The 25,585-nt window shown below is 32.1% G+C and overlaps 3 protein-coding genes across 7 annotated transcripts in view; all 3 read right to left on the bottom strand.

Annotated features, from left to right (window-relative positions):
* The window catches only part of LOC117920111 (insulin-degrading enzyme-like 1, peroxisomal), a 31,676-nt gene extending 25,254 nt beyond the window's left edge, over positions 1-6,422 (bottom strand). The window contains exons 1-7 of one of the 3 annotated variants that reach the window (XR_004652190.1): positions 6,179-6,422; positions 5,995-6,070; positions 2,759-2,826; positions 834-925; positions 661-734; positions 534-577; positions 29-80 (exon numbers count right to left, since the gene is read on the bottom strand). Coding sequence is in view for 2 of the 3 variants with exons in the window: in XM_034837468.1 (XP_034693359.1) it covers positions 29-80; positions 534-577; positions 661-734; positions 834-925; positions 2,759-2,826; positions 5,995-6,070; positions 6,179-6,295 (523 nt within the window). In the remaining variant the exon portion in view is untranslated. Of the gene's footprint in view, positions 1-28; positions 81-533; positions 578-660; positions 735-833; positions 926-1,127; positions 1,222-2,758; positions 2,827-5,994; positions 6,071-6,178 lie in introns of those variants that run through there. The other 2 variants (XM_034837468.1, XM_034837470.1) reach the window with 2 other exon arrangements.
* Positions 6,423-15,402: 8,980 nt separating this feature from the next.
* Positions 15,403-19,421, bottom strand: LOC117919779 (cycloartenol-C-24-methyltransferase-like). 3 transcript variants are annotated; one of them, XM_034837028.1, is made up of 14 exons: positions 19,365-19,421; positions 19,091-19,174; positions 18,335-18,401; positions 18,184-18,257; positions 18,009-18,093; positions 17,850-17,905; positions 17,669-17,723; positions 17,449-17,496; positions 17,186-17,269; positions 16,954-17,070; positions 16,792-16,875; positions 16,570-16,695; positions 16,294-16,391; positions 15,403-15,705 (listed from the first exon to the last, which is right to left on the bottom strand). In XM_034837028.1, exons 2-14 carry the CDS (start codon positions 19,171-19,173, stop codon positions 15,651-15,653), a joined length of 1,032 nt encoding a protein of 343 aa, XP_034692919.1. In that variant the 5' UTR covers position 19,174; positions 19,365-19,421; the 3' UTR covers positions 15,403-15,650. The 3 variants fall into 3 exon arrangements, with proteins under 3 accessions (XP_034692919.1, XP_034692918.1, XP_034692920.1); XM_034837027.1 differs by lacking the exon at positions 19,365-19,421 and adding an exon at positions 19,278-19,360 and having other exon boundaries at positions 19,091-19,173; XM_034837029.1 differs by lacking the exons at positions 19,091-19,174; positions 19,365-19,421 and adding an exon at positions 18,492-18,708.
* Positions 19,422-20,206: 785 nt separating this feature from the next.
* Positions 20,207-22,199, bottom strand: LOC117919923. Its single transcript, XM_034837228.1, has 3 exons — positions 22,000-22,199; positions 21,417-21,914; positions 20,207-20,892 (listed from the first exon to the last, which is right to left on the bottom strand). The coding sequence occupies exons 1-3, from the start codon at positions 22,136-22,138 to the stop codon at positions 20,372-20,374; spliced, it is 1,158 nt and encodes a 385-aa protein (XP_034693119.1). The 5' UTR covers positions 22,139-22,199; the 3' UTR covers positions 20,207-20,371.
* Between the last annotated feature and the right edge of the window lie 3,386 nt (positions 22,200-25,585).

The raw sequence follows: 25,585 nt of genomic DNA, 5'->3' as shown, positions 1-25,585 counted from the left end.
ATTATTCAAAAAATATGAAGTCACTGACCTGTACTGAATTTATGATATGGATGACCTTCTGCACTAACATGTTTTTGAAGCTGTAGAGAAGACAATTTCATGCAGAAAAAAGAAAAAGCAATTAGAAGTATATTTCTCACTGTTTCTATTTCTCATAGAAACAATACTACTATATGACATAGACCTAGGTGGAATGATGAATTTCTAAAGAAGTTTTGAGAAAATGGTTCCACAAACTCCTGTTGCTTGCTACAACTAAAAATATACTAAGATGAGTGCAAGGGGGCATGTGGCCACCAATTCTTCCAGAAAGTGGGAAAAGAAGGAAACTGAACTGTGGAATAGGCAATTATGGTAACAGCAACACAAACATGAGAGTTGCAATATAATTTTTGAACTATTTCCAGGGTTTGCTAATGAATTTAAATTTGAAATAGGGCCCACAAAGTTTAAATGTCCAGAATATTGCACTTACTAAATGGCCTAAGAAAAGTTAGCATAGGTATTACATTACATGCTAAAATAAAGGATACCTGGTCCATTCTCCAAGCATCAGACAGCAAGTTTTTTTTATTCTCTGGATAAGGAAAAAGAGATGATGATCAACAATAATTCATTAAATACAGAAGCTTGCGTTTAAATCACCAAGGAAAATCTAACCAGAATCAACAGCTTTTATTTCTCTAGTGGTAGCATCAGCTGACATCAATGGTTTGACAAAGAACTGTGCGAATCTGATTGGTAAACCATATGAAAACGTCAGAGATTGCTAACTATAAAAGAAGATATACAAAAACCACAGCCAAAAGAAGAGAGAAAGAGAAAGCATCTACCTGTCCAAAGCCTCTTCAAAACAATCATAGTTCACATCAAAGAAATAGTTGGTGTGCTCAGAAGCTGTAAAAGCATTTGTACTACCGCCATGCTATGCATGAAAAAAAAACAAGAGGAAAACATAGGTCAATAACACAAAGCAGCAGTCATACAAGAAATATTTTATACAAAAATATATATGAAATAAATAATAAAATATCTCTTCATTTCATAAAAACACCATTACCCAGTGCAAGTCCCATATTTTAGCTTTTCCAAGAAATGGGAAAGGGTGGACCAATAAAGGGCCTAACCTTCAGCAATTTACAGGAAGTGGCTGCACAGACTCAAACTTGCATTTTCATGCTTTAAAGCCCAAGAATCTACCATCGCACCAAGCTATGGCTCCTAAAAGATATACAATGGCATTGAGGAAAGGAAAACAGAATTGCACACACAAGTTAAGGAGGCAAAACCTAACTAATGGATAAAGGGCATATGGAAACACAATAAATCCCCCATAAAAGGGGAAAAGGAAGAAAAAGAAAATCATCTTGAGAAATGATAACAAGCATAATACTTTCCCACTTAATACTTGCTAAAGATAATCATAGAAAAAGCTCTTCCACTTACAAATGACCCCAAAAAAGACCTGATGAGGATGAATCTTCAAGATATATATCAAGAAAAGGAATTAGTATTAGTTGTAATTAAAGTAGGATTAATATTACTTAGAATTAAATTATGTTTAGTATTTGTTGGAGTCTAATTAGGATTAGCTAGTTGAGTTATAATATAATTAGAATTTGAGTCATGATAGGTTATTAGAGTCCTAGTAGACTCTTGATGTTATAATTAGAATTAGAATCATAATAGGTTATTAGAGTCCTAGTAGACTTTGAATTTCCTAGAAAAGCCTATAAATAGGCTAATCAATGTAAATCAAAGGAATGAATTTGATGAATAATATTATACTTTCTTTCATTGCAAGGTTGCAACCCTCAATGGTGAGACTCCATTGATTTTCTTCTAGGTGAGACTCTTAAAAGGCCTTAGTGAGACTCTAAGGCTTTCCATCTTTTCTTCATTGTTTCTTCTTTCTCTCTATTTCTTATCTTATAATTTTCTCTACCATCAAATTTATTCTTTGTTCCTCTCCTTACACCCTAAAAGTAAAACCCTAGCTCACCTACCCTTGAGTGTAGGCAACCATCCTAGGTTTGTCCTACATCAAGACCCTAATAGACAAATTCTCCACACACACACTCAAGAAAAAAGGTCTCTCTCCAAGATGCATGAATAGAAGTACAGCTAGGCCACATTACTACTAAAGTCTTCTGGTCCTTTGTCTCACGTACCAGATGAAAAGAAAAACTTTCAAATAATGTTATTTCTATTCAGAAACACTAAGTTGCAAGTCAGACTATCTTGGTAATTGGACCACAGAAAATCACATCATAAAGGGGAATATCTGACCAAGTTTCTCTGAAATTCCTTAAAATAGTTCCTTTGTATTTAAACCTGAAATAAGATTCTTTTAACCCGATTGAAAGACATAAAATAGCTCTTGAGGTTAGGGCCTTTATGAACAGAAAAAAAAAAAGGCCCATTGAACAATTAAGAATTTGGCTTCAAGGAGGAAAACTTTTACTCTCTTACATCCCAATGCCTTATAATTAGACTGACCACCTCACTAGAAGAGGCATCCTTTGGGTGAATCCAAATGCAAGAAAAGATGTTTTCATCCTCCAACTCCATTTCTTGCAGTAAAGATCTACCATTACAAAGAACAAAATGGATAATCAGAAAGAAAAACAGAGTAAAAAAGAGTGAAATTTCCAGAATAACACTACCCATTATTAATAATATAATCAAGATTAACCAGGCATCTCCACTAAAGGTATGAATTGTTTTTGATAGATCTCCATTAAAGTTATGATAGTACCTCTGTAATATACTTTGAGTAACTGTCTTCCAATGGATATTTTTCACTGGCATAAAACAGCATGTGCTCTGCAAAACAGAAGAATCAGAAGGCAAATCACACAAAGAAAATTTCAAACAAGAGTACTCCACAAAGGCAAAGCCACAAAAGCTCCTTAACCAAAGAAAGATGCCTAAACTATTCTAGGCTTAAGAGAATGTTAATAAGTGTTCAATGTATTAAAATTTGGAATTAAACAAGATATGTATAAAATGCAAGGCAAAATTTATAACTTGGCATAAAAAAAATTTCAGAAAAAAATTCCTATTAAATCCATATAGGATTTTTCTTTAATTCATCTGGAGAAGCAAGGAGAAGTTGTTGGAATTTAATTTCATTTCCTCATAGGGCAACTTCATAAGCATGTTACACAGTGTTCATGTACCCAAATTATCAAAATACAAAGCTGCCAGTATGAGCAATTCTACGCATCAAGTCAAGAGATTGATTTTAAAATTTAAGCAAAAGCCAAATATAGTCTGAAATTACAAACTGGCTGGTTAAAAAGGAAATGACCATAAAAATGCAAATTTCAGGCTATCTTCATTCCAAAAAACTCAACATCAAAGACTTGACAAATTAAGATCCAATCACAAGCATAAGATCCCACCACTATACCTGCTTGGAACTGCACGTGTAAGATCTGATCACAGTACCAGGTCGGAATTTCAGAAGGTTTCAACTTGTCATTAAGATTTCATAAAGACATTCAAAAATGTGAAGTAACTAACATGTTCTAAAATTTGTTAAAATGCATTTGGTTAAAGTAGCTTCCTGGTTTAAGTAACCCATTTTCCCATGAAGGAACCCTACCTTTGACCATTGCTCATGCTCTCCTTATGAAAATGTAAATGTGTTCCTTCTTCCCTACATTTAGGTGGACGGCCTATAGAGAATGCTTTAAATGATCATGATTTTTCACCCTAATCTGCACCATAACTAAATCTGCCTCAAGCCTCCACAACCAATTTTCAATTCACAATTAATCATAAACCATACCACTCCTTTTATTTTTTACTTTTTATTTTTTGGGGTATATTAAATTCACAACTCTTGATATATAAATCTTCTCAGCCATGCAAAGACAATTAATTTATTTTCCAGTATAATCCAACAGTTAAATTAAAAAGATTTTTTATTTTTTTATTATTTTACAATTCTAGGCAGGCCTCTGCTTCACTGATACCATCTCTAACTTCTTACAAAAACAATCATTTCTTAATCTATATCTTCTCATATTACCACTCATCCATCTTAACACCCCTCATTTTGGCTTTTCTCATTTGTTAGCATGGTTTCTAACTGTTCATCATCATGTACTATAACACAGCAGGCCTTATAGTTGTCCTGTAGAATATGAAAGCAATTAAATAATTTGCTTGTATCACCCCCCAATCAAGGTATGGCTGCATATTTATGATCATGGGAATATGAAGTATCTCTTGGTTGTAACCAAGGTTTGAAATATCAGCAAACACAAATATATCGGTACTTGAATTTTACAGATATATCGATAATATTGATGAATATTGACAAAAATATCGATGGAAATTATTAAAAATTCTTAGAAAAACTTCAAAAAAAAATGATAAAATAAGCAGGAAAACACATATTAAAGTTATTTTGTAAGTATAATGACATAAATATGATCAAAGATAATGTTTATCAATTTTTTTAAGAAAAAATTAACTTAAATTCCTTTAATGTATTTATATTCATTTATTTTAGGAATTAAAAACTATTTTTTATTAAAACATGTTTTATACATTTTAAATAAAAAATTAAATCAATTTACATAAAATATTTTATTTGAGATTTAATTTCTAAAATTTTGTTACAAATTTGTGGTGACAATTTTTTTGCTATTAACATTAATTTATTTAAATAATTAAAATTATTAAAAATGATATTAATAATTCATTTTATCAAATTAATTTTAATTTATAAAATATTCAAACTTTATTAATTTTTTTATATTTTATCAATTTTTGAATAAATTTATTTTTTAATATTTTAAAATAAAAACATTTAAAATTAAATAAAATTAGAAGGATAAATATAAAAAAATTAAAGTGAAGTGGTAGTAATTTTTAAAAATGGGATTAATGAGATAAATATAAAAAATAGTTAAAAATAAAAAGATAATATAAAATAAAAGGATGATATAAATTTTAGATAAAAGATAAATTGGAAAAAAAATAATTAAAAAAGCACGGATAAATTAAAATATATATATATATATATATATATAGTTTTTCCAAAAATCTTCCATTTCACCGTTGGGCGATTTTTCGTCTTTCGCTCAGCCACCATAGATAAGTGATATTTCGCCGAAATTTCGACGATTATTTCCGATTTCCGATTTTTCAATTGTAACCGCAACACTGAATGAACTATGTCTGCTTTTTTTAAGTATTCTATGTGCACATCAATATACAAGAGATGCCTTCACTAAACCAGATTTCAAATTCCTAGTGAGGCATCCCCATGCAACAATTAGCACATCTATTGCTAAAACTATAAAGAAACTCATGATTTCAGTTATACAGACCAAAAATTGCAAGACGTTTCCATTACCCAAGAAGAATTCAAACTCAATTGAAGCATAAAATGCTCGGTTAGCATGCATTAATCACTAAAACCACTATATATGATTAAATGAAAGAATTTAAATTCATGGGACAACAATCAGCCCACGTCCTTACCAAAACTGCAAAGAAACCTATACTTTTGTGTGCATGGACCAAAAATTGGAAAAAAAAAAAAAGAGCAAAGAAATCGAATTCATTCCCAGACATCGCAATTATCACTCGAACTAAAAATAAACTTATAATTTCATTTATAAGAAACCAAAAATTTTTAAAATACAAAGATATAATTCTATTTTAACTAAGACCTAAAAAGAAAAAGAAAAGAAGTAAGATATCGAACTGAAAATTCAAATTCACTCAAACGCATAGCAAGACAAGGCAGTCCAACAATCCGGATATTTCTATCACTAGAATCCTAGAATACCAAGAAACTTATAATTTCATTCATAAGAAACTAAAAATGTCAAAATCTTCCATTATTTAACGAAAACTTTTCAAAGTTTCCATTCTTGAACGAACAATTCAAAATTCCATTCTCAGACATGGTATCTATCACTACAACTACAAAACACTTGTAAATTTCATTGACAAGAAACCAAAAATTACCTAGGAAATGTGCAAGGCCTGGGAAGCCCTCGGGATCGCTGAAGGAACCGACACTCACACTCATGGAAGCCGCCGCCTGAGACCAAGAAAGAAAAAGAATAGAAAAAAAGGATCAACAGAGTCGATTATCCGACCATCGCGTCCAAGAAAAACAAGAAAAACCATCAAGAATTGAAAGAGTGACCTTATCGGTATCAGGATCGCTGATGAGGAGGACTTCGAGAGAGTTCCGGAGAACGATTCTTCTGTACTCTCGTGTGTCCGTACGAGGCTTCACTATCTCCACCGCCGCTTCTCCCATTCTTGGAAAGAATCTGAAAGATTATTCTCTTCTCCTCTCTATCTGTATCCAATTTTTCCCAGAGAGGAGAGGGTTGGGTCTCTGTACTCTGTAGAGACTTGTAAGAGAGAGAAGCCGTGTCAGTGGCAAGGATGAAAACATCTATATATATCGGTACTTCGATTATTTTAAGGGATATATCGGGATATATATATATATATATCCATCGATAAATTTAAAATTAATTAGAATTTATTGAATATAAAAAAAAAATTAAAATTGAAATTAGAAATATAATATATATTTGAAAATTGTTTTTTTCAAAAAATTAATATATATATATAATATAATTTATCATATTTCATAATATTTGTATATTATAAAAAATATATAATTTTTTTATTATTAAATTATATCAAATGTTATTGGATAATAATATTGTGATATTTGATTATAATATGTCTAATTTAAAAATATATTTAATATTAAAATTATAATTTATTTAATTCAATTGTATTTAATGGTATAAAATAAATGATGATATATATAATTTTTAATATTTATTTAATATATTAAAAATATTAAAAATGCTATAAAGAAAATTATCATGATAGTTTTTATATTTTTTGTAATTAATTAAATGAATTTTTTTCATTTAATTATAAAATAATAATTATTAATTTTTCATTAAAATATTATTTTAATATTATGTTTATATTATGAATTTTAGACTATATATTTGGTGCTTTATATATATAATAAATGTTAAATTTGTCCCAATGGTTAGCTAGGGTTAAGTCCCTTCAACGGCAAAAAATCAACACAATTTAGAACTTTGATCACTTCGTGTTGACCAGTCTTTTTGGCAGGGTAATTTTGGCCAGGTGTCACGATTTTGGGTAGCCACGTGTTGATTCCTGATTGGTCTTTAGATAATCACGTTAGTAATTTGAAGGATGCAATGGGGAATAGACATGTGTGGAGAGAATATTCAACATAGGAGTGTATTTTGTTGCCTGGAAGATAATATATTTTTTGGCTTGCTTGAGGGGCAAGGCAGGCTGTTTTTTTTGTTTGGGAGAGGAAGATATTTTTTTGGCTAGGCACAAAGAGATAGAGATAGCTTGAGGAGCAAGCTTGGAGGAAAAAAGCGTAGTGTCACAGACTTAGTCGTTCACTAAGCTCGTGCGGCACTTAGGCAAGTCAAGACGTTTGATCTTACTAAGTTAGCTTTGCTCCCAATACTTAGTTTGCTAGGTTAAGACGTCCATGACTTGGTAGCTTAAGAAACTTAGAAGACAACTCTTTAAATAATGGAAGCTCTTATTAACTCAATGAAGCCTTTACAAGTGCTTGAAAGCTCACTTGCTTGGTGCCTTGGCCAAATGAGACCTTCACCTATTTATAGGCACCAATGAAACTCTTTGGAACCTTGGAGGGTTCCTTACAATTCAAGTATATTCTAGAATGTCCTACACCATTCTATGTACAAGCCTATGTACAAGAATATACAAGAGACCTCTGGAATTCTCTAGAAGGCTGTGGACTCCTCTCAAGTCTTCCACCATAGTGTAGAGCTGTGTGGATTTCTTCAAACATTTCTAGAACCTTCCACACTCTTCCCATTCTAGGAGTTTCCAGCTTCTTGGCTCTATATAAGCCCATGGGGAGGCTCATTTGAATCATCTTGTGACAGTAGGGTAGCTTGGGAGGCAAGACATCCGGAGAGGAAAGAAAGATATAGAGAGAGGCAGGAAGAGAAAATGAAGTGAGGGAGAAATAACACATGTACGGTTTCTATCAACTGGATCCCTTTGTTTTCATACCATTTTGTTATGTTTTTCGGGATTAATAGAATTTTTATCTTAATGACTGGATGTGAGCATTGAAGACTTTATTATGTTTTTGTGGAATCTGAGCTTGTTTGCCCTCACTTTATGCTTGATTTCTAACCTATTTTCTAGGCTCTATTTTTGGCATTCATGTCTTGATTTTTCCTTGAAACCCGTTTAAGATTCATTTTTGGCTTACCCCTACATCTAAGCACATTGATTAAAACATAAAATGTGGCTTGTGTGGATTCATTTTTACTCCTACACTTTGTGCTATTTTTTTTCCGTCTTCCCCTATTTCTGGTAACTGTTCATGGAGTGCATTATTTTTCTCATCTTTGCCCGTGGGAGCAAGGAGTTACAGAGGATATATTCTTAGTAGGTGAGTATTTGGTGATTATCTAGATACAAAAGTGACCTATTCGTCATGGTAAGAAGATTTTAAGTATGCAGTGAATGGGTTGCATGCTGTTGTATGAGAGCATGTTGGGGAATACCAATGATACTGATATGACACCACGACTCTACTGTGAATGCTAGAATTGGCCCATGGAACTACTGCATCCACCTGAAGATTGCAATGTGAGCTATTCACTGCCCTTCACTCTTCAGATTTGCCAAGTTGAGGATATTATTGTTGAAGGCCTCATAGAAGGGTCGATTATTCATTTCCACTGGGTTAGAACTGTGGTTATCTACTGTTTTGGAATGATAAGTGCATCAATGGTGGGTACAGTGAGGATGGATATTAAAATAACAGTTACATTGAGGGTAGTGTTGCATATGGAGGTGTTGATTGGCCTTGTAAACTTGGTAACTGAAGTGGAAATGTCAGTATACCGAGTGTGGCTGCAAGTGGAGGAATCATTGTGATGGGTTCGTTGAAGCACTCATCATCAACTTGCATGGCCCTTCTTCACTCACAACTCCAACCCACCACATCCACGTCTCCATATTTCAATATTCATATCCATTCATCTCATTACCTCATACCATCTTCCAACACCCACTAATCTCACCACCATACCAGTCTTTATGCCCACCATACTCATCACCGTTCATGCTCACCATTTCCTTATCCATCATACCCCTTACCATACCCATATTCTCACTACCTACCTCATCCTCCACCATTCATTCCTCACTCATTCATTCATCATCCTCTCACGTGCATGCACCCCTTAGCATTCTTCACAAGCCTTCTCATAAAATGCATTATCCACTTAAACCAAGTCCCATACTCTTCCCCCTACACCATTCATATCCATTTTTCATCACTATCAAACCTAGTTCTCATTATCTCCCACTATCCATTTCACTGATGACATCCACACCATGTACCCATCATGCCCATTTAATCATCCTTCATACCTCACATACCCGTCACCACCCTCCTCTCTTTCTACATCCTCATACCCACTGCCCACCTCCTCACACCCATCTCCATACCCATCCTTCATGCCCCCATGCATATCACCATTTTTTTAACACCACCAAACCCATTTTTCTCTCACTACTTTCTCCACTTATTCTACTATTCGCTCACCATAAACTTCTTTCTCATTCTCTCCCCTGTGCATATGACTTGCATGCATGACCATGTTGACGCGTGCATGGCCTCTTTGGACACCTCATTTCCCAAGCCTACAAATGCATGAGAACTTTCTTCAATGGTGGTAGTCTTCAACTAAAGACTGGAAGTCATCATGCCCGGTGTGCGTTGTTTAGAAAGTGATTGATTATGGGCAATGACTGCTCTCATTTCCCACTTGACTACCCAGAATCTCCTACTGATTGCTTCTTAAGAACGTGATTGTAGGGTATGTGCAAAATGAGAAGTACAGTGATGCTATTGGGGTGTTTCGGAGGATGCCACGAATCGGTGATGTGGTGTCAAATGATGTTACCTTTGTGTGTTGCTGGCTTGCGCGTATCTTGGTGCACTCGATCTAGGGTAGTAAATTGATAGTTTTGTCAGTCAGAGAGGGATGGCCTTGGGTTCATCATTGGGGAATGCACTGGCAGGATGCGTAAATAAAGTCTGGTTGTATAATGGAAGCTAGAAGGGTATTCAGTATGATTCAAGAGAGAGATGAGATCTCATGGAGTATGATCATATGTGGGTTGGCAATCTATGGACGTACAGGTGAAGCTTTTGGGATGCTTTTATGAAATGCCCTACTATGGAGTAAACCCAAATGATGTTGTTTTCATGGGATCATTGAGCAGTTTCTCCATTTATTCGAGTTTTTCCATCGTTTTGATTGAGAAAGGTTAGGGTTTCGCCATTTTCAAATATGGACAATGCTCAGTAGATCAAATGTAGTTCTTCATGGCAGCCTGCGACACATTCATCGATGCCTTCGTCGTCTCAACATCCATCTCAAGAGTCTTGGAATTAGATGAAGATAAACGTCAGGGAGTGTTGAGCTTGGAAATTCGTTTTGGCCTTCCCATATGGGCTGTCATCTTTGTTGCAATATGATCCCCAGTAATTGCTAAATACAAAGTCAATCTGTTCATCCAGCAAGCTTCTTATTTCTAGTGGTAGTGTCTACCTAGAAGAGCTACGAAGAGCTTGGGAAATTGACCCAAATAACATTGATGTATCAATGGACGTGTTTATGTATGGAAGATTTCTGAAGGTTCAAATGAAGAAGATAAGCTACAAACTACAAGAAAGATTGTGATTGTTATTCAAATAGTAAGAGAGGGAGAATCTGTAAACGCGAGAGTTTGCTGGCATTGTCACAAACCAGAAGTTTTGGTTGTTGGGATTGGAAAATGTATTATGAAGATTGACACTACGAAAGTTGGAAATAATGAATCTTATTCTGCAGATGAACCTCTCAACTGTCTAGTAGACAAGCTTATTGATGGGGTCCAATTTATTGGGAAACATGATGGAAAAGTGATTGATTTGTCGATGTGCCAATGGATGACCACTTGTTTAGTTTCTGCTTCAACGGATGGCATGATAAAGATCTGGGAAGACTGCAAGACACTTCCTCTTCTAGTACTGAGGCCACATGACGACCATCCTATCAATTCAGCTACATTCCTAACTACTCTTGGCCGCCTGGATCACATTATTCTCATAACTGCGGGCCCACCGAATAAGGAAGTGAAGCTATGGGCCTCAGAAAGTGAAGAAGGCTAGCTGTTGCCTAGTGATGCAGAATCATGGCATTGTACTCAAACGTTGGACATGAAGAGTCCAATCGAACCTTGTGTTGAGAAGGTGTTCTTTAATCAAGTGTTAGCATTGTCTAAATCTGGCCTTATCTTGTTTGCAAATGCCAAAAAGAATGCTATATATACTATACATTTGGAGTATGGTTCTAATCATGCAGCAACCTGCATGGACTACATAAATGAGTTTACTGTCACTGTGTCTATTTTAAGTTTTACTGGGACAAGTGAATTATTACATGGTGAACATGTTGTTCAGGAGTGGAAGATGTCATCTCTATGAGTTTGACTGTTGTTGCTTCTCTCTTTGGGAAATGGGAGATTGGTCTAAAGCAAATTGGATGGTTGGAAATTGGTAGTGAACCGTGATAAACAAAATAACCGTGGAAATGATGGTTTTTGTCATGATGAAGGCTTTGTGGGTTATGATTCATGTTCCAAGTCACCAGATTCACCCCAAACTTCATTTACACCGAGACCACATGCTGTTATGAGAGAGAATGGCGCGCCAGTAGGGCAACCCCAATGACATTCCGGGCCCCACTCCTACAGGACCTTATTTTTGCATGGCCACTCTTCTAGGTCCATCTTCACAGCCCATATCTGCATGCATGCCTTCAAAAACCGATTTTCAAAAATTTTGTTTTCAAATAAGTTAATTCACAATTTCCCATCCATCTTTAGTGTTTGGGTTATAAGAATTCCATTTTCAATAAAATTGGTCGCCATTTTCTCTTCAACAAGCCTTTTTAACATCTTCCATGAGTTTTAAATGTTTTAAAATAAACGCGAATAAATTTCATAATTTCAAGTAATGGAATTCACAAAATTAATTTGTGCAAAAATAGATTGGGCTTTGGTGGGGGCCCAACATTGGTGATGCTTTATTTAAAATAAAAATAAATTTGAGTGAAGTGCATTTTTTGCTCTTAGTGATTTCTTATCTTGTTTAGTGATGCATGTGACATATTTTATGTTCATTATTGCGCACTAACCCCATTTCTTGATAGCGTATTGTCGTTTGCTGCCAAGGTACGCACTCGCTCTCACTTTGACCATTCTCGGTGCATGTTTTGGCTCCCAGTGTATGATCACTTTTTGGTATCCACCTTTAATCAATCAATTGTCACACGTGTTTCATTTTATTAATAGAGACCCGTCTTTAGAGACTTAGAGGGGTGCTACGGTCCTTACCGTACCTTCTTGATAAATAACTTGACTCCCGAGCCCTGATTTGGTTTCTCACAGATTGTCTTTTCCAAATAAGGAGTCATACTTAGAGTTTTCTTTCTTATTTTGTTTACCTTTAAAAAATAAAACAAAAATAAGTGGCGACTCCAATTCATTTTCTAAACAATAAATCATTTTTAAATAAAAAAATGAGTTCGCAATCAAGTGGGAGCGCATGAACCGAAATACGGGGTCCACATGTTGATAAATGAACCCCAACGACAAAAAAAAAAAAAAAAAATCAACACATTTAGAACTTTGATTGCTTGCCCATTGGCCCAAAATATCGCGAAATATCGACAATAAATCTATAAAATATTGATAAATTCCGAAAAAGATAAAAAAAAAAATGTTCAATTGATATGTTGTTTAACTAAAAAAAATGTTTTTTTATAACTTTGAAAGGTATTTCTAAGATATGCTTGTGGAATGAATGGTTCATTAAAAACAGACTTCAATTGGTATTTGGTCAATTAATGTAAATTAATGTTTTCAAAATCAGACCGGTCATTAAGGTAAAAAAATTATTAGTTCACAGTTTAGTCGGACTAACGATCAAACTGGTGATGTCATAAATATATATTTTATATATTATTAAAATTATATATAAAAAAATTCTACCTAAATTTTCTATCAAATTATAAACAAAAATAACAATTTTAATCACCATTCATCAATAAAAAAATATGCCATCAACCACCATATTAATTTAAAGAATAAAGTGATCAACAATTTTTTTTAAAAAAAAATTAAAGAATTTGAAATTTATTATAGAAATTTTCTTTCAAATAAGAAAATTATTTAAAATTTTAAAAAATCATAATTTTATTTCAAAATAGTAAAATTTTAATTTATTTTAAATTATTTAAAAACGGGGACATAATGTTTGATTCATTGATTTTTTTTCAATTTTTTTAAATTTCTAATGTTTTAAATTATTTTAATAATTTATTTAAACTCAAATAAGATTTTTTAGAAATCAAAATAAAATAAAAATAAATAAAATAAAAAAACTAATAAAATAAACAAATATATAAAATCTAAACAAATAATTCAATTATTCAAATGAAATTGCAATGAATATTGATATTCTAATTCAATAAATCAATATGCAATAAAATTATATAATATTAAATATTTAAAAAAAATGCAAGATTTCAAATATTAACTTGAAGTGAGAGATTTCATATTTGGAATGTAGTAGGTCCTCGTCGCAGCTTAGACGGTAGCTGCTTCGATGTGGTGCAGTTGTTGGAGGTGTGTTGGTGCTAGGTGGAGAGGGAGCAGGGAGAGAGGCAATGGATAGGGTTGCTAGAAGAGAGGGGAAAGTTAAAAATGAGTTTATATACAAATTAAACCAACGTCATTTTGATGCCAGATGCATCAAAACGATATCGTTTGTTTGGTGGAAACCGATTAATTCAAATAGTTCACCAATCCGACTGTCGATTCGACCGATTCGAGGATGATTCAATCCCTGGGTGATTCAAATGATCGAACCGAATTGGAACGATGACCAATCAGTTCGATCTGATTTTTAAAACCATGTGTAAACTCTTTCTAACCGTTAGATGTAGATCAAGATTTTGAAGAAAAAAAATATTGATTTGAATGGAATGAATGATTCATTCTTTTAATGATTTCAATTGGAGAATGGTTTGAATGAAAAAAAGAAAAAAAAAACCTTCAATTTATCTATTGTTTAACTAAAAAAAAATGTTTTTTTTTTTATAACTTTGAAAGGTATTTCTAAGATATGCTTGTGGAATGGTTCATTCTTTTATAATGAATTCAAATGGACAATGATTTAAATGGGAAAAAAAAAAAACAAAGACTTCATTTGGTATTTGGTGATGGCAGTTTGGGGCCAATAAAGCTGGGAGTTACCAAGAAAAAAGTGTGTGAGGAAATAGACTAGTAAAGTGACGGGCGATGGTTCCTTTGTGGAAAAATACATTTGTCCTCGTGGAATAGTTCATTCTTTTAATGAATTCAAATGGACAATGGTTTAAATGAAAAAAAATTAAAAAATGGACTTCAATTGGGGTCAAGAAAAAAAGTGTGGGAGGAAATAGACTAGTAAAGTGACAGGCAGTGGTTCTTTCGTGGAAAAATACGTTTGTCCTCATGTAAACTTTTTCTGGCCGCCTGGATGGACCAGGATTTGGAAGAAAAAGATTATTGATTTGAATGGAATGATTCATTCTTTTAATGACTTCAATTGGACAATGGTTTGAATGAGAAAAAAAAAACAAAAAAAAAACAGACTTCAATTGATCTATTGTTTAACTGCAAAAAAAAAAAAAAAAAAAACGTTTTTCGGAACTTTCACGGGTGTTTCTTAGAGATGCTTGTGAAATGGTTCATTCATTTAAAGAATTCAAATGGACAATGGTTTAAATAAAAATATGTTCTTTGGAACTTTCACATGTGTTTCTAAGAGATGCTTGTGTTTGGTTATGACATCAAATGACACCCTTTTGATGCCATATTAAAAGTTACAACCCATAAATCACATATAGTATGGTTTTATTGATTTTTTGTGTTCTCATTATTTTGTTTCACATTCTTTTTTTTTTTTCTCGACATAATTTGATTATATTTTGAGTTTATTTGTTTATATCACCATTTAATAATCTAAATTTTATTAAATTATGAAATTTGAATGTACAACGAGATCTTTTGATTTAAGGTTTCATTAGAAAGTACAAAAATTGTATGATACCTTCATCATTATAAACTTTTAATCTTTCTTATTGATATAAGTATCGATATACTTCACGGACATGAAAATTATATTAATTATCAAATCACGTTAATTTTTTTTCTTTATTTTTATTTATGTATGTAATTATGTTAATAAATTTTACTATATATTTGAATGGTCAAATTAAAAATTAGGTTCAGTACCCAATCGGTACCAAAGCTTTTTCCAATGTTCCCTAACAGAGGTGAAAGCTCCAAATAATTATTTTGGCACAGTGAATAAATGGTTTATATATTAGTCTACAAATTATGGCGGAACGAGAGGAGATGAATAAACACTGCTTGGTTTCCAGGCAATATATCAATGGAAAAACTGTCTGGCGTAAACTTCAAAGGTGTGCTGCCATTTTGTTGACTTACGAACGGGGCTTCCGGGCCACGAAAAAATACATGGGTGTGAAAATCCCCTCCCTGTAAGAGCCAAATACACGAATATGAGGAGAATTGATTTTTAAAATAATTTTTAATATTCAAGGTCCCCAAACACAATTTTTGTTCCTCAAAATAAACTGGTTTTAAGAATTATTTTGGAAAACATGGACGTATATATCTTTAAAATGCATTTAGTAGTGATTATAGGAAGTGTTTTTAGTATTTTTAATATTTGAAGGATGAAAATTTTCAAGTGTTATAGATGATAAAAATACTTTCCACAATTATTGTCAAATACACTCTTAGTAATATTAGCAGTGTTTCAAAACTTCGATAAATAGAACCCGCAAGCAATGATAACAATATTCATAGTTCATCAAACCCCATTTTGAGGATCTACTTCTATACTAAAATAAATAGTACCAAAATGGTGAGAAACCAGTAGCTGGAGAAGCTGAGAAAGTATAGGATAAGAAGGTTAAAAGTTAAAACACTTTGTGCATGTAGTGCTGCATGAACCTTGAATTACTTGGAATGAAAATGGATAAAAATGATCATAGTGGAGTTTAAGTTCTTGTATGGTGTTTAATTAAGAGGAACCAGGAAAGACATAGACAAAGAACTAACCTTCCTCCTTCAACCAGAGCTTCTGCTGCTTTCTCCAGGAAAGCTTGAACTCTTTGGCTCCCCTCTGGTGCAAGCCTCACAAACTCTAAGGCTTTGACCTGTAGAGGTAAAGGATAAGTTGTAGCAATCCGTATTCAATCTATATAGATATTGTTCGTTTTTTACCCAATGAGAGCCTTAATGACTTTAAAATACGTCTACTTGATTAAGAGGAGCGCATAGATATATAGTGTCAAGAACTTTTTTTCCATGAGGGATATCGCATAAGTATATTACCATGTTTCTAGTGATGAAGCGTCCAAAAGCAGTTGTCCGAAAGCTACTTAGTGAGAACTGAGTTGTATCCAGAGGGAGATACCAAGGGAGAGGTGAGTCTGCAGCGACATCATTCTCCCGCAGAACCTTTCACACAAATGAAAAAGGAAAATGCAATTTTTGCTTTTGTAAATTCAATGTCGACAGAAAATGTAACAACCCTGTTGTCTTGCTACTACTCACTTCAAAACCTGCCAGTTTCAGAGCTTGAAGACATTGTCCCACTGACCTGATGTCAGGAAGTCCGTTGCCAAGCTCAACTTCTCCCTGTTTTAATGTAAGGTGGTTAGATAAAGGATATGAAAAGAAACAAGGAAATGACAGCAGAATGCAGCTGCTTATAACCTTTATCCTCTGGTGTTCTCGGTTCATGGGATCAAAGCAGTCAGTAATGCACCATTCATAAGCAGCAAAACACTGGCCAGGCTTCAACACTCTATAAATCTCCTTGTAGCAATCAAGCTACTCCAACCACCGAAAAAAGATTAAATGAAAAAGGGCATATGCTCTACTTGGAGGGAAGAAAAAGAGTGGCTTTACTTAAACCATGGGATGCTTTGAGCCTTAAGTAACATACCACATCTGGTGCATGGCAGGTGGCTTCTATTGCAAATACTGCATCAAAAGTGTCATTTGAAAATGGCATTTTCATGAAGTCGGCCTGATTATCATTTAACAAAAACTGTCAAGGGGTCGGACATCATTAAGCTATAGATTATGTGTGCTAAATGATAAGGATGTCAAATTCAATGTGAAAAAAGGAAAAGAAAGCTAGGAGAAAGCACTTCATCACAAAGTTGTCCACATATGAAAGCAAATTTGAGTCAAAATAAATCTAACCAACACAAAGTTGCAGGTCTTGTCCACTCCAGCAAGGCGGTTTAGTTCCTGTAAAGCAACCAAGGCTACCAAGCTTAAATTTTGAACAAAAATCATTTGCACCATCTTCATGGTCACACAAAAAAAAAAAAAAAACAGAGAATATATAATGAACGTTGAATCAATGAATTTTCCAAGGTGTGTGTGGCACTTATCACAAAAGAGAAGAAAAATCATGTACCTTTCCCCTTGTTATTTGATATTCATTGTTATTCAACCCAGTAATAGAAGTATCACTGTACAGGGTTATTAATATCAGGCTATCTCTTGCAGTGGAAAAAGACCCCCCAAAAAAACACTAGACGAGAGAAACCATTTTTCCAAGTATGGAAATGTAGCTGAACACATGAATCACTAGTTACCTGAATCTAGCGATTTCCCTTAGGGGACCTCCAATTCCACAACCTACATCCAACACCTGTTAATTAGAAGACCACAGTTAAAATTAGTGAAGGATGAAAATTGCCATGCATACGACGAATTTCTATCTCCTGCTGCAGCAATAACTGAATCAAACAAACCTTCTGTCCACATTTCAATCCTAGTTGCACTGCAAGAAAATGTTCATGTCGTTTGATGCTCTCTCGAAGGGACTCCCCTTTCCATCTACCAGTACAGGAACCATGATGCTATCTGTTAAATTATATATCTTCAAATATTTATGGCAATATGCTTGTGGAAATTATTACTACTTACCTAGACGCAAAATGGAAAGACTCACCCCAACCATATTCGTAAAAGCTTGTAGCAAGATCATAGTATTTGTTAACCTGAAATCCATGAGACCTTTACCACTGATCCAATAAATCTTTTTTCAGCAGATCAAAATTTATCGAAATGCTTTTACCATGTCAGTGTAATTAGCTCTTCTCTCTTCCTCGTCCCCTCCATGACAAACATGATACTCCTCATACCTACAGAGTCAAAACAAACTGTCACTACAGAAATCTCCCAAACAAAAAAACCTCAGCGACATTATTTTTATTAACAATATAAAAAATCACCATTCTGTTGCTGCAAATTCAGTAAAATTAAATCAATCCATTCCATTCTACATAGGATTTTGGATGAACAATTCAGGATTTGTGTTGACATCTACTGGGATTAAACCAATCCATTCTATTCGACATGGCATCTCTGGATACAAAACTTGGCAGTGTAAGTGTGAAAAATCATTGTAGGGACCAAAAAGAGATGGAATGAATTCATTCATTCCAATCCTAAGAAGCCTCACTGAAAAGTACTGTTATTTAGACCCAGTTTCAAAATGTGATTTTTAAATTTATACTGTAGCTACAATTTATAAATACCGTCTCCTTTCTTACTCTTGGGTTTGCTCAAAAGGGCATTTTGACCGGTAAGTCTGAAATCAAACTACCCTACAGTCATGTCGATGACTAAAAGCACAATGGACCCAACATCAATGCTTTAGAAAACACAATGAATTGATTCCATATCAACATATTGGGAAAAGTACTTTTGTTATTGAGAGCAAAAACAACAACCATTTTCAGTTTTCGTAGCAAGAACAAGTGTAGCGATCCATATATTGATTGAAGAATAAATTTAGTAAAGAAAGAGAGGTGGAATGAAGGAGAGATACTTCTGAACAGCTGAGAGTACTTCATTTTTCTCAATCTTCCCACCAACCCCAGAAGCCAGATCCAATGCTCCAGATCTCGACATCTGGCAAGCACAAACAAACCCACGTCAAGATCTGTGGAAACGAAGCGGATGCAATGAAAATCAACTGATTTCCGACAAAACAATTAGGAGAATGAAACGATTACAGTGAGATGCCTTCTGGACAGGGAAAAAAATAAGGAAATAAGACTAGTTTTTATCTGAATGATCAAAAGATTAGAGATGATAATGACCCATGAACGGTGGGCTCCTTGACTTTGAGAGTCACGGGATTACAGATACTTGGGAGTTGGGACCCCAGATTATTATTCAAAATATTGCTTTTTAATGTATGGTTCAATTCATTCATTTATTTATTGTGGGTGGGAAATGGGATATAGCAACTGAGAAAGTAGCCTTGGATTTTTGTTGGAAAAATAACCGTTGTGGGGGCCATCCATCAATCATGACGAATCATATGGAGATCTTGTCATGAACCCACTTCATATGGAGACTTTCCTTTTTTCCTCTTGGAGGTATGAAAAAGTAGAGATCTTAAATTCTTAACAACAAATCTTTTTTCCGGATTACGATGAAAAAGATAATGGTTGGTCTGGTGCCCTTTCACTTGTGAGCAATAAATTAAAAGAAAGGAAAATTTTAGGTATCGACTTCACAGTTTTAATTTGTGTGACTAAATTAAATCAAATTTGAATAAAAGAAAATTTTAGGTACGGAGTCCCAAAGTTCTTATATAAATTTATAAGGATATGAGAGTACGATGAAAAAGAAAAACACCATGGTACAAAATATCAAACATGGGACATAAATTAATGATACTTTATATATATATATAGTAAAGTCTATTTGGTATGTAAGTTTTGAACTAAATTATTTAAACTATATGATAAAATTTGATTATTGAATAAGATTATCACGAGGATGCAAATAAGTCAAATTAAAGTTTTTAAAAAATAAAATAAAAAATAAAAGAATAAAACTATGTTTACATATGTGACACTATCGTATTAATAGTGCCCAAAATTACCTTTCAGTGGCCTAATGCATATTATTACAAAATTAATAAATAAAAAGATAACAGAATATTATTTTATTTAATCAAAAGCATTAATCACATGATAACCTTTACTTTTGGAAAAGGTAAAAAACACCCATATCATATTATCGTTACAAAACACTTAAGTTTGAACTTTGAACCACTGCAAAATCTAGTCGATTCAAAAGGACAAATTACATTAATTTAAGAGACGGGATAGACCCTAACATCATCCAAAACAGGGCCACACATATGACCAAAGTCGTGAAGCTTGGTATGGTAATAGGCACTGTAGAATGTTATCCTTGTTCTAGCTGAAAGTGCTTTGAATTTGAGACTTGCAGCCTTGAACTCACCCTTGCCTTGAGACGCATGGGGGACTTTGACAGTTTCCTTAGCTGCAAAAGCCTCGACCGTCATGGATCCATGGCAGCCATTCTTGGCATCTCCAATGTTAAATGTGAGGTTGTAGGATTTGTTGGGCACTGTCCTTATGATCTGGGCAATGGCACTTTCTCTCCCTCCAATCAGCTCAATTGCAGCAAGTCCTGAGGGGACTGAGAAGTGCTTTGAATCTATGTATTTCACTGGTTTGAGGGACTCAATGATCCATCCAGGGAGTGGTGAGATCAGGTCTTGTTGCTTGGGAAGGAGGAGGACCCCAGTCGAGAAGTTCTTGAACACGTGTGGGCCAGTTTCATATCCTCCATTTTTAGCTAGACTACCTGCATAGCAACAAGAGAATCAATACTCTAAAATTATTGATTAGCAAGTGAAAAGCCTGTTTAAAAGTGCTTTTAATCAGAATTAATTAATTAATAGGATGAAATAATGTCAAATTTATAAATCAACATCTCTCATCTAATCTCAACATGTATAAAATTGAAAAATAATTCATCTTTAATGTAAGTTTTTTTAATATTTTGATTATTTACATATAAGTTTTAAAGGATATGATGTTATTTTTACCTTTATCAAAATGGATTTTTTTGGGATTTAAAAAAAGAAAAGAAATTAGAAGACTAGATTTATAAATTGAAATTATTTTATTATTTTGCATAAAAAAATATATTTTTAAAAAATATTAGATATGTAATAAAATTTTAAAACACTTGTAAAATATTAAAAAATTATTTACAATATTTTTTCTATGGTGTTTCATGTCTGAAAATGCTTTTAAAAAAACATTTTTACTATATTCTGACCTAAAAATTTTCAAATATTAGAAACACAACACCCTAAAACAAACCTCTGGTAAGCTTGAGAGGTGGCATCTGCTTAATTGCAATAGCATCCAACAGGGGTCCACAGGTGCGATCCTCTTGAATCCCAGGGTTGTGGAATGTGACATTGACAACTTCTGTGGTGGCATTGAAAGCCCAAGCATAGGTGTCTCCACCATCAGTACTATACAGAGTCTGGATAGGGAGATCTGCCGATTGACCAGGGATGGACACCCTCAACACCTCGTCTTGGGCACAAGTCCTAGTGGCCCCAAAGGTGAGCGAGTAGATGAAGCCAGGCCTCACTCGAACATTCTGAGAGATCGAAGCCTCATTCCCAAGCTTCACTGCATGTACCCCACGAGGAACAGCCAGGAAGAACCCACCTGGCTGCGGCCCACCTGAAACATACTCCACCAAGCCCTTGATCTCCCAGTCCGGGAGTGAGTGCTTCCCTTTTATCACTGTCTTCTTCAGATTTGACGCCTTGGGCCCTTTCTCAAAGTCCCCATTTGGAAGAAGCCCTGCATAGACAGACACCATCAAACATCAGAACCAGAGACCCAAACCCAAACCCAGAAAACGAAACACCCAGACTAGGTCATTTACCATCAAGATATGGAGGAAGAGTTGCAGAAGCAGAGCTGCAGACGATAGAGAAGAACACAAGGCAGAGTGAGAGAAACAGAGCCATGGTTTTTGCAGGTGGGTTCAGTTCAGATAACAAAAACAGAGTAGCTAAGAGCATGAATTTATACTAGACTCAGTGGAAGAAAATGAAAGGAAAAGAGAGAGGTGGCTCACAAAACCACGTTGAAGGGCCATAAAATTAGGCGTGAGATGTGTGTGGTAGTCTCCTTTTTCCTTCAAAATAAGGCCCACACCCCACCTTGGACCCGTCATTGGTAGGCGTGATTAGCTCTTTTTTTGAAATCTTGATTCCAATGAAGCTTCGTTTTATCATGTTCCGAAGGACAGTCCGTAATCACGATCCAAGCTTGTTACCGCTTACCGAAGCAGGCAGGTCACATGCTATGCACATGTGTATAATTTTAAAAATATGATATTTAATTAATTTGAAATTTATTAAGAGAAATTGATTAGGTCTTATTAAGAGACTTTATAGAAATTTTAGGTCCATTTTAAAAACTATTTTTTAAAAGGATTTTGTTTTTTTTATAGAATATAAAACACTTTTCTAACTTAAAAAACACGTTTATTTTTTCTTAAAAATAATTATTTAAGAATTTATTTTTAAAATATGTTGTCTTTCAAAATAATTTAAGGCATTTTTAAACAATTTTTAACTTAAAAATAATCTTTTTGGAATTTATTTTTAAAATAGGTTGCGTTTCAAAATAATTTAAGGTATTTTAAAATATTTTTTTATAATATATTCTAACTTAGAAAACAAGTTTATTAAATTATATTTTTTTATTCGGATATTTCCTTTTATAAAACAATAAGATAAATGCACATACACAACTTTAGAACTTACGTTATGGGTTTATTTAAAAGGTATACAATGACTGTAGAGTTCAATTTTAGAATTAAATTTCAAGTGCAGAGAAGCAAGATTGCATTTGGTTAATAATTTTGCACAAATTGATCTTTAATATATCAATTGATTTTTTAGTCATACATTTTTGTTTATTTATTTATATTGGTTGATTTTCAGGAGCAAAATGTTTCCTTTTATTTTAATTTTTGGTAACAATATTTCAATATATAGTAAAAGTGGCTATATAGGAACATAATTTTTAAAATAAAAATTCAAAAATTATTTTTAAAATTAAATATGTATTTAAATACCACTTTGATGTATCATTTTTTCTTATATGGAATTATTGAAATTTAAAATAAATAATTGAGATGATAATTTTTTTTTTAATACGTACACTATATACAAAATTCCTTAGCATATTTAATATATAATATGGTTTGAAAAGTATATTATTTTGGAATATAATACAATATTAATAAATTTTAAATATTTTATTCATGAATATTATTAATAAATATATAATAATTTATATGTTATTAAATATAGACTCTGGAAATATCTTTAATGATATTAAATAAGAGGAATATTTTATTCTTTTATATCAAACATTGAGATTCATTGTATTAAATATTCCTTAATTTTTATCCTTCACAAACCCATAAACCATTGAAAACAATCTTTTAGAATATGTACATTAATCAAAAAATTATATTCTAGAAAGTTGAAATTGAAAAATCAATTTTATTTGCATTTTTTAAATATATTTGAATTATTTATTTAAAAAGGAGAATATAAATAAAATTAATTAGTATAGAAACTAAGTTTCACTTCTATCATGATTAATTATCTCTTCAAAATAGTGTTAATTTTTCATTCTCATCCTATTTTTATTTTTAATCTCACCTATCAAACAAACACAAAGATATGTATCATATTTCTATCCAACCAATTTGGATTAAGACTAATTTTTGGTTTATTGGAAATCCTACATTATAACATATCGATAAATATCGGATTGATAATAGGATAAGATAGATAATTGTGATAATTTATTTGACATCTTATAAGACTATTAAATTATACGAGAAATACGAGATAAAAATCTTAAAAGTTATAAATTATTTTATCTCATTAATTCTTTTTTTAATTGTTTTATGAAAAATATTGTAGAAGAAATATGCACCATAATTTTATTTTTCTTATTCATCCTCCTTTATTTTATTTATATTAATTATGTTATAAAATTTTTTTACAAGAGAAATAAGAATCAAATATCAAATATTTATTTATTTTTATCAATTTATTATTTTTTAATATACTCATTTTATAAAATAATTTATTTGATTATAAATTAAATTTATGATTAAAAAAGAAAAATTTTAAATATTATTTTTAATTTATAATAAAAAATTTATAAAATAACATTAATATATGATATATAAAAATTATTTTTATATATTAAATAACATAATAAAAAAATTATTTGTAAAGTTCAAATATTTTAATCATAGATATTGTCAAACATAACAAAATTTCATTTTTTTAAAATAAAAAATGTTTGAATGTGATGTTATTTTTATTTTAAACATTTGAAAATAATATACATTTCCTATTAATTTTATTTATTTCATAAATAAAATATAAATATGATATAATATAATACATCTAATTAAATATGCTATCTTAAAATATTATGTTCATAGGATATATATATATATATCCACAAATATCATATTTTAAGATATCCATATCCTATCAAATAATATATGATAACCTATAATATACATATCTTATCATATCCTATCCAACCAATTAACATATTCATATCCTATCAAATGGGATGTGATATATTATAACATACATATCTTATCTTATTCTATTATATCCAACCAATCAAATATAGCTTATGAACTTAGTTGAAATTTAAAATAAGCAATGGAGGAAATGGTTTTTGTAATATCCTATATATAAAATTTATTGGTATATTTAATATATAATATGACTTGATATGTATATTATTAATCAATATAATGCAGTATTTATAAATTTTTAAAATAATTTATATGCTATTAAATATAAATTGTGGGAATATCTTCAAATAATATTAAATAGGGGGATATTTGATTCTTTTTTATACCAAATATGGAGACACCTTATATAAATATTCGGTTCTAATGTTTTTTATATTATTTTTTATACCTTTCACAAACCCATAAGTCCACTTGAAATAGTTCATTAATTAACAAAATTATATTCCATTGAACGTGGGTTAGAAAGTAGAAATTGAAAATTAATTTTCTTAATATTCATTAGTATATTTGAATTATTTATTTAGATAAAAATATAAATAAAAAATTAATCAATATGAAAACTAAAAGTCCGTTTAACAATGATTTTATGAAGTGTTTTTAATTTAAAAATTGTTTTTTCTTTTTTTTAAAATAGGTATTTGATAAATTTTAGGAAACACTTTTAAAAGTATATAAAAAAAAATTTATAATATTTATGAAGAAACACGTTATATGTGATTATCTTCCAAACACTTTTAGAGAAATACTTTCATTAAAAACACTGTGAATTTCACTTTTAGCAGGATTTTGATTATCACTATTAAATAATATTAACTCTCCTTATCATTTTATTTCTTTTTTTATTTTCACCCATCAAACAACCATAGATATATATCCACTT

The sequence above is a fragment of the Vitis riparia genome, chromosome 8 (genome assembly GCF_004353265.1).
Source record: "Vitis riparia cultivar Riparia Gloire de Montpellier isolate 1030 chromosome 8, EGFV_Vit.rip_1.0, whole genome shotgun sequence".
Taxonomy (NCBI): Eukaryota; Viridiplantae; Streptophyta; class Magnoliopsida; order Vitales; family Vitaceae; genus Vitis; species Vitis riparia.
Note: the sequence above shows the minus strand (reverse complement) of the source record. Positions and strands in the feature narration are given on the sequence as shown.

Coding starts and splice junctions, on each gene's coding strand:
- LOC117919779 (XM_034837028.1), bottom strand. CDS start 19,173: ATGTCGAGATCTGGAGCATTGGATCTGGCTTCTGGGGTTGGTGGGAAG. Junction 17,071..17,185: donor CCTGCCATGCACCAGATGTG/GTATGTTACTTA, acceptor TGGTTGGAGTAG/CTTGATTGCTACAAGGAGAT. Junction 15,706..16,293: donor GCTCTGGTTGAAGGAGGAAG/GTTAGTTCTTTG, acceptor TGGCTCTTACAG/GGAGGGGATTTTCACACCCA.
- LOC117919923 (XM_034837228.1), bottom strand. CDS start 22,138: ATGCTCTTAGCTACTCTGTTTTTGTTATCTGAACTGAACCCACCTGCA. Junction 21,915..21,999: donor TCTTCCTCCATATCTTGATG/GTAAATGACCTA, acceptor CTGTCTATGCAG/GGCTTCTTCCAAATGGGGAC. Junction 20,893..21,416: donor ACCTCTCAAGCTTACCAGAG/GTTTGTTTTAGG, acceptor GTTGCTATGCAG/GTAGTCTAGCTAAAAATGGA.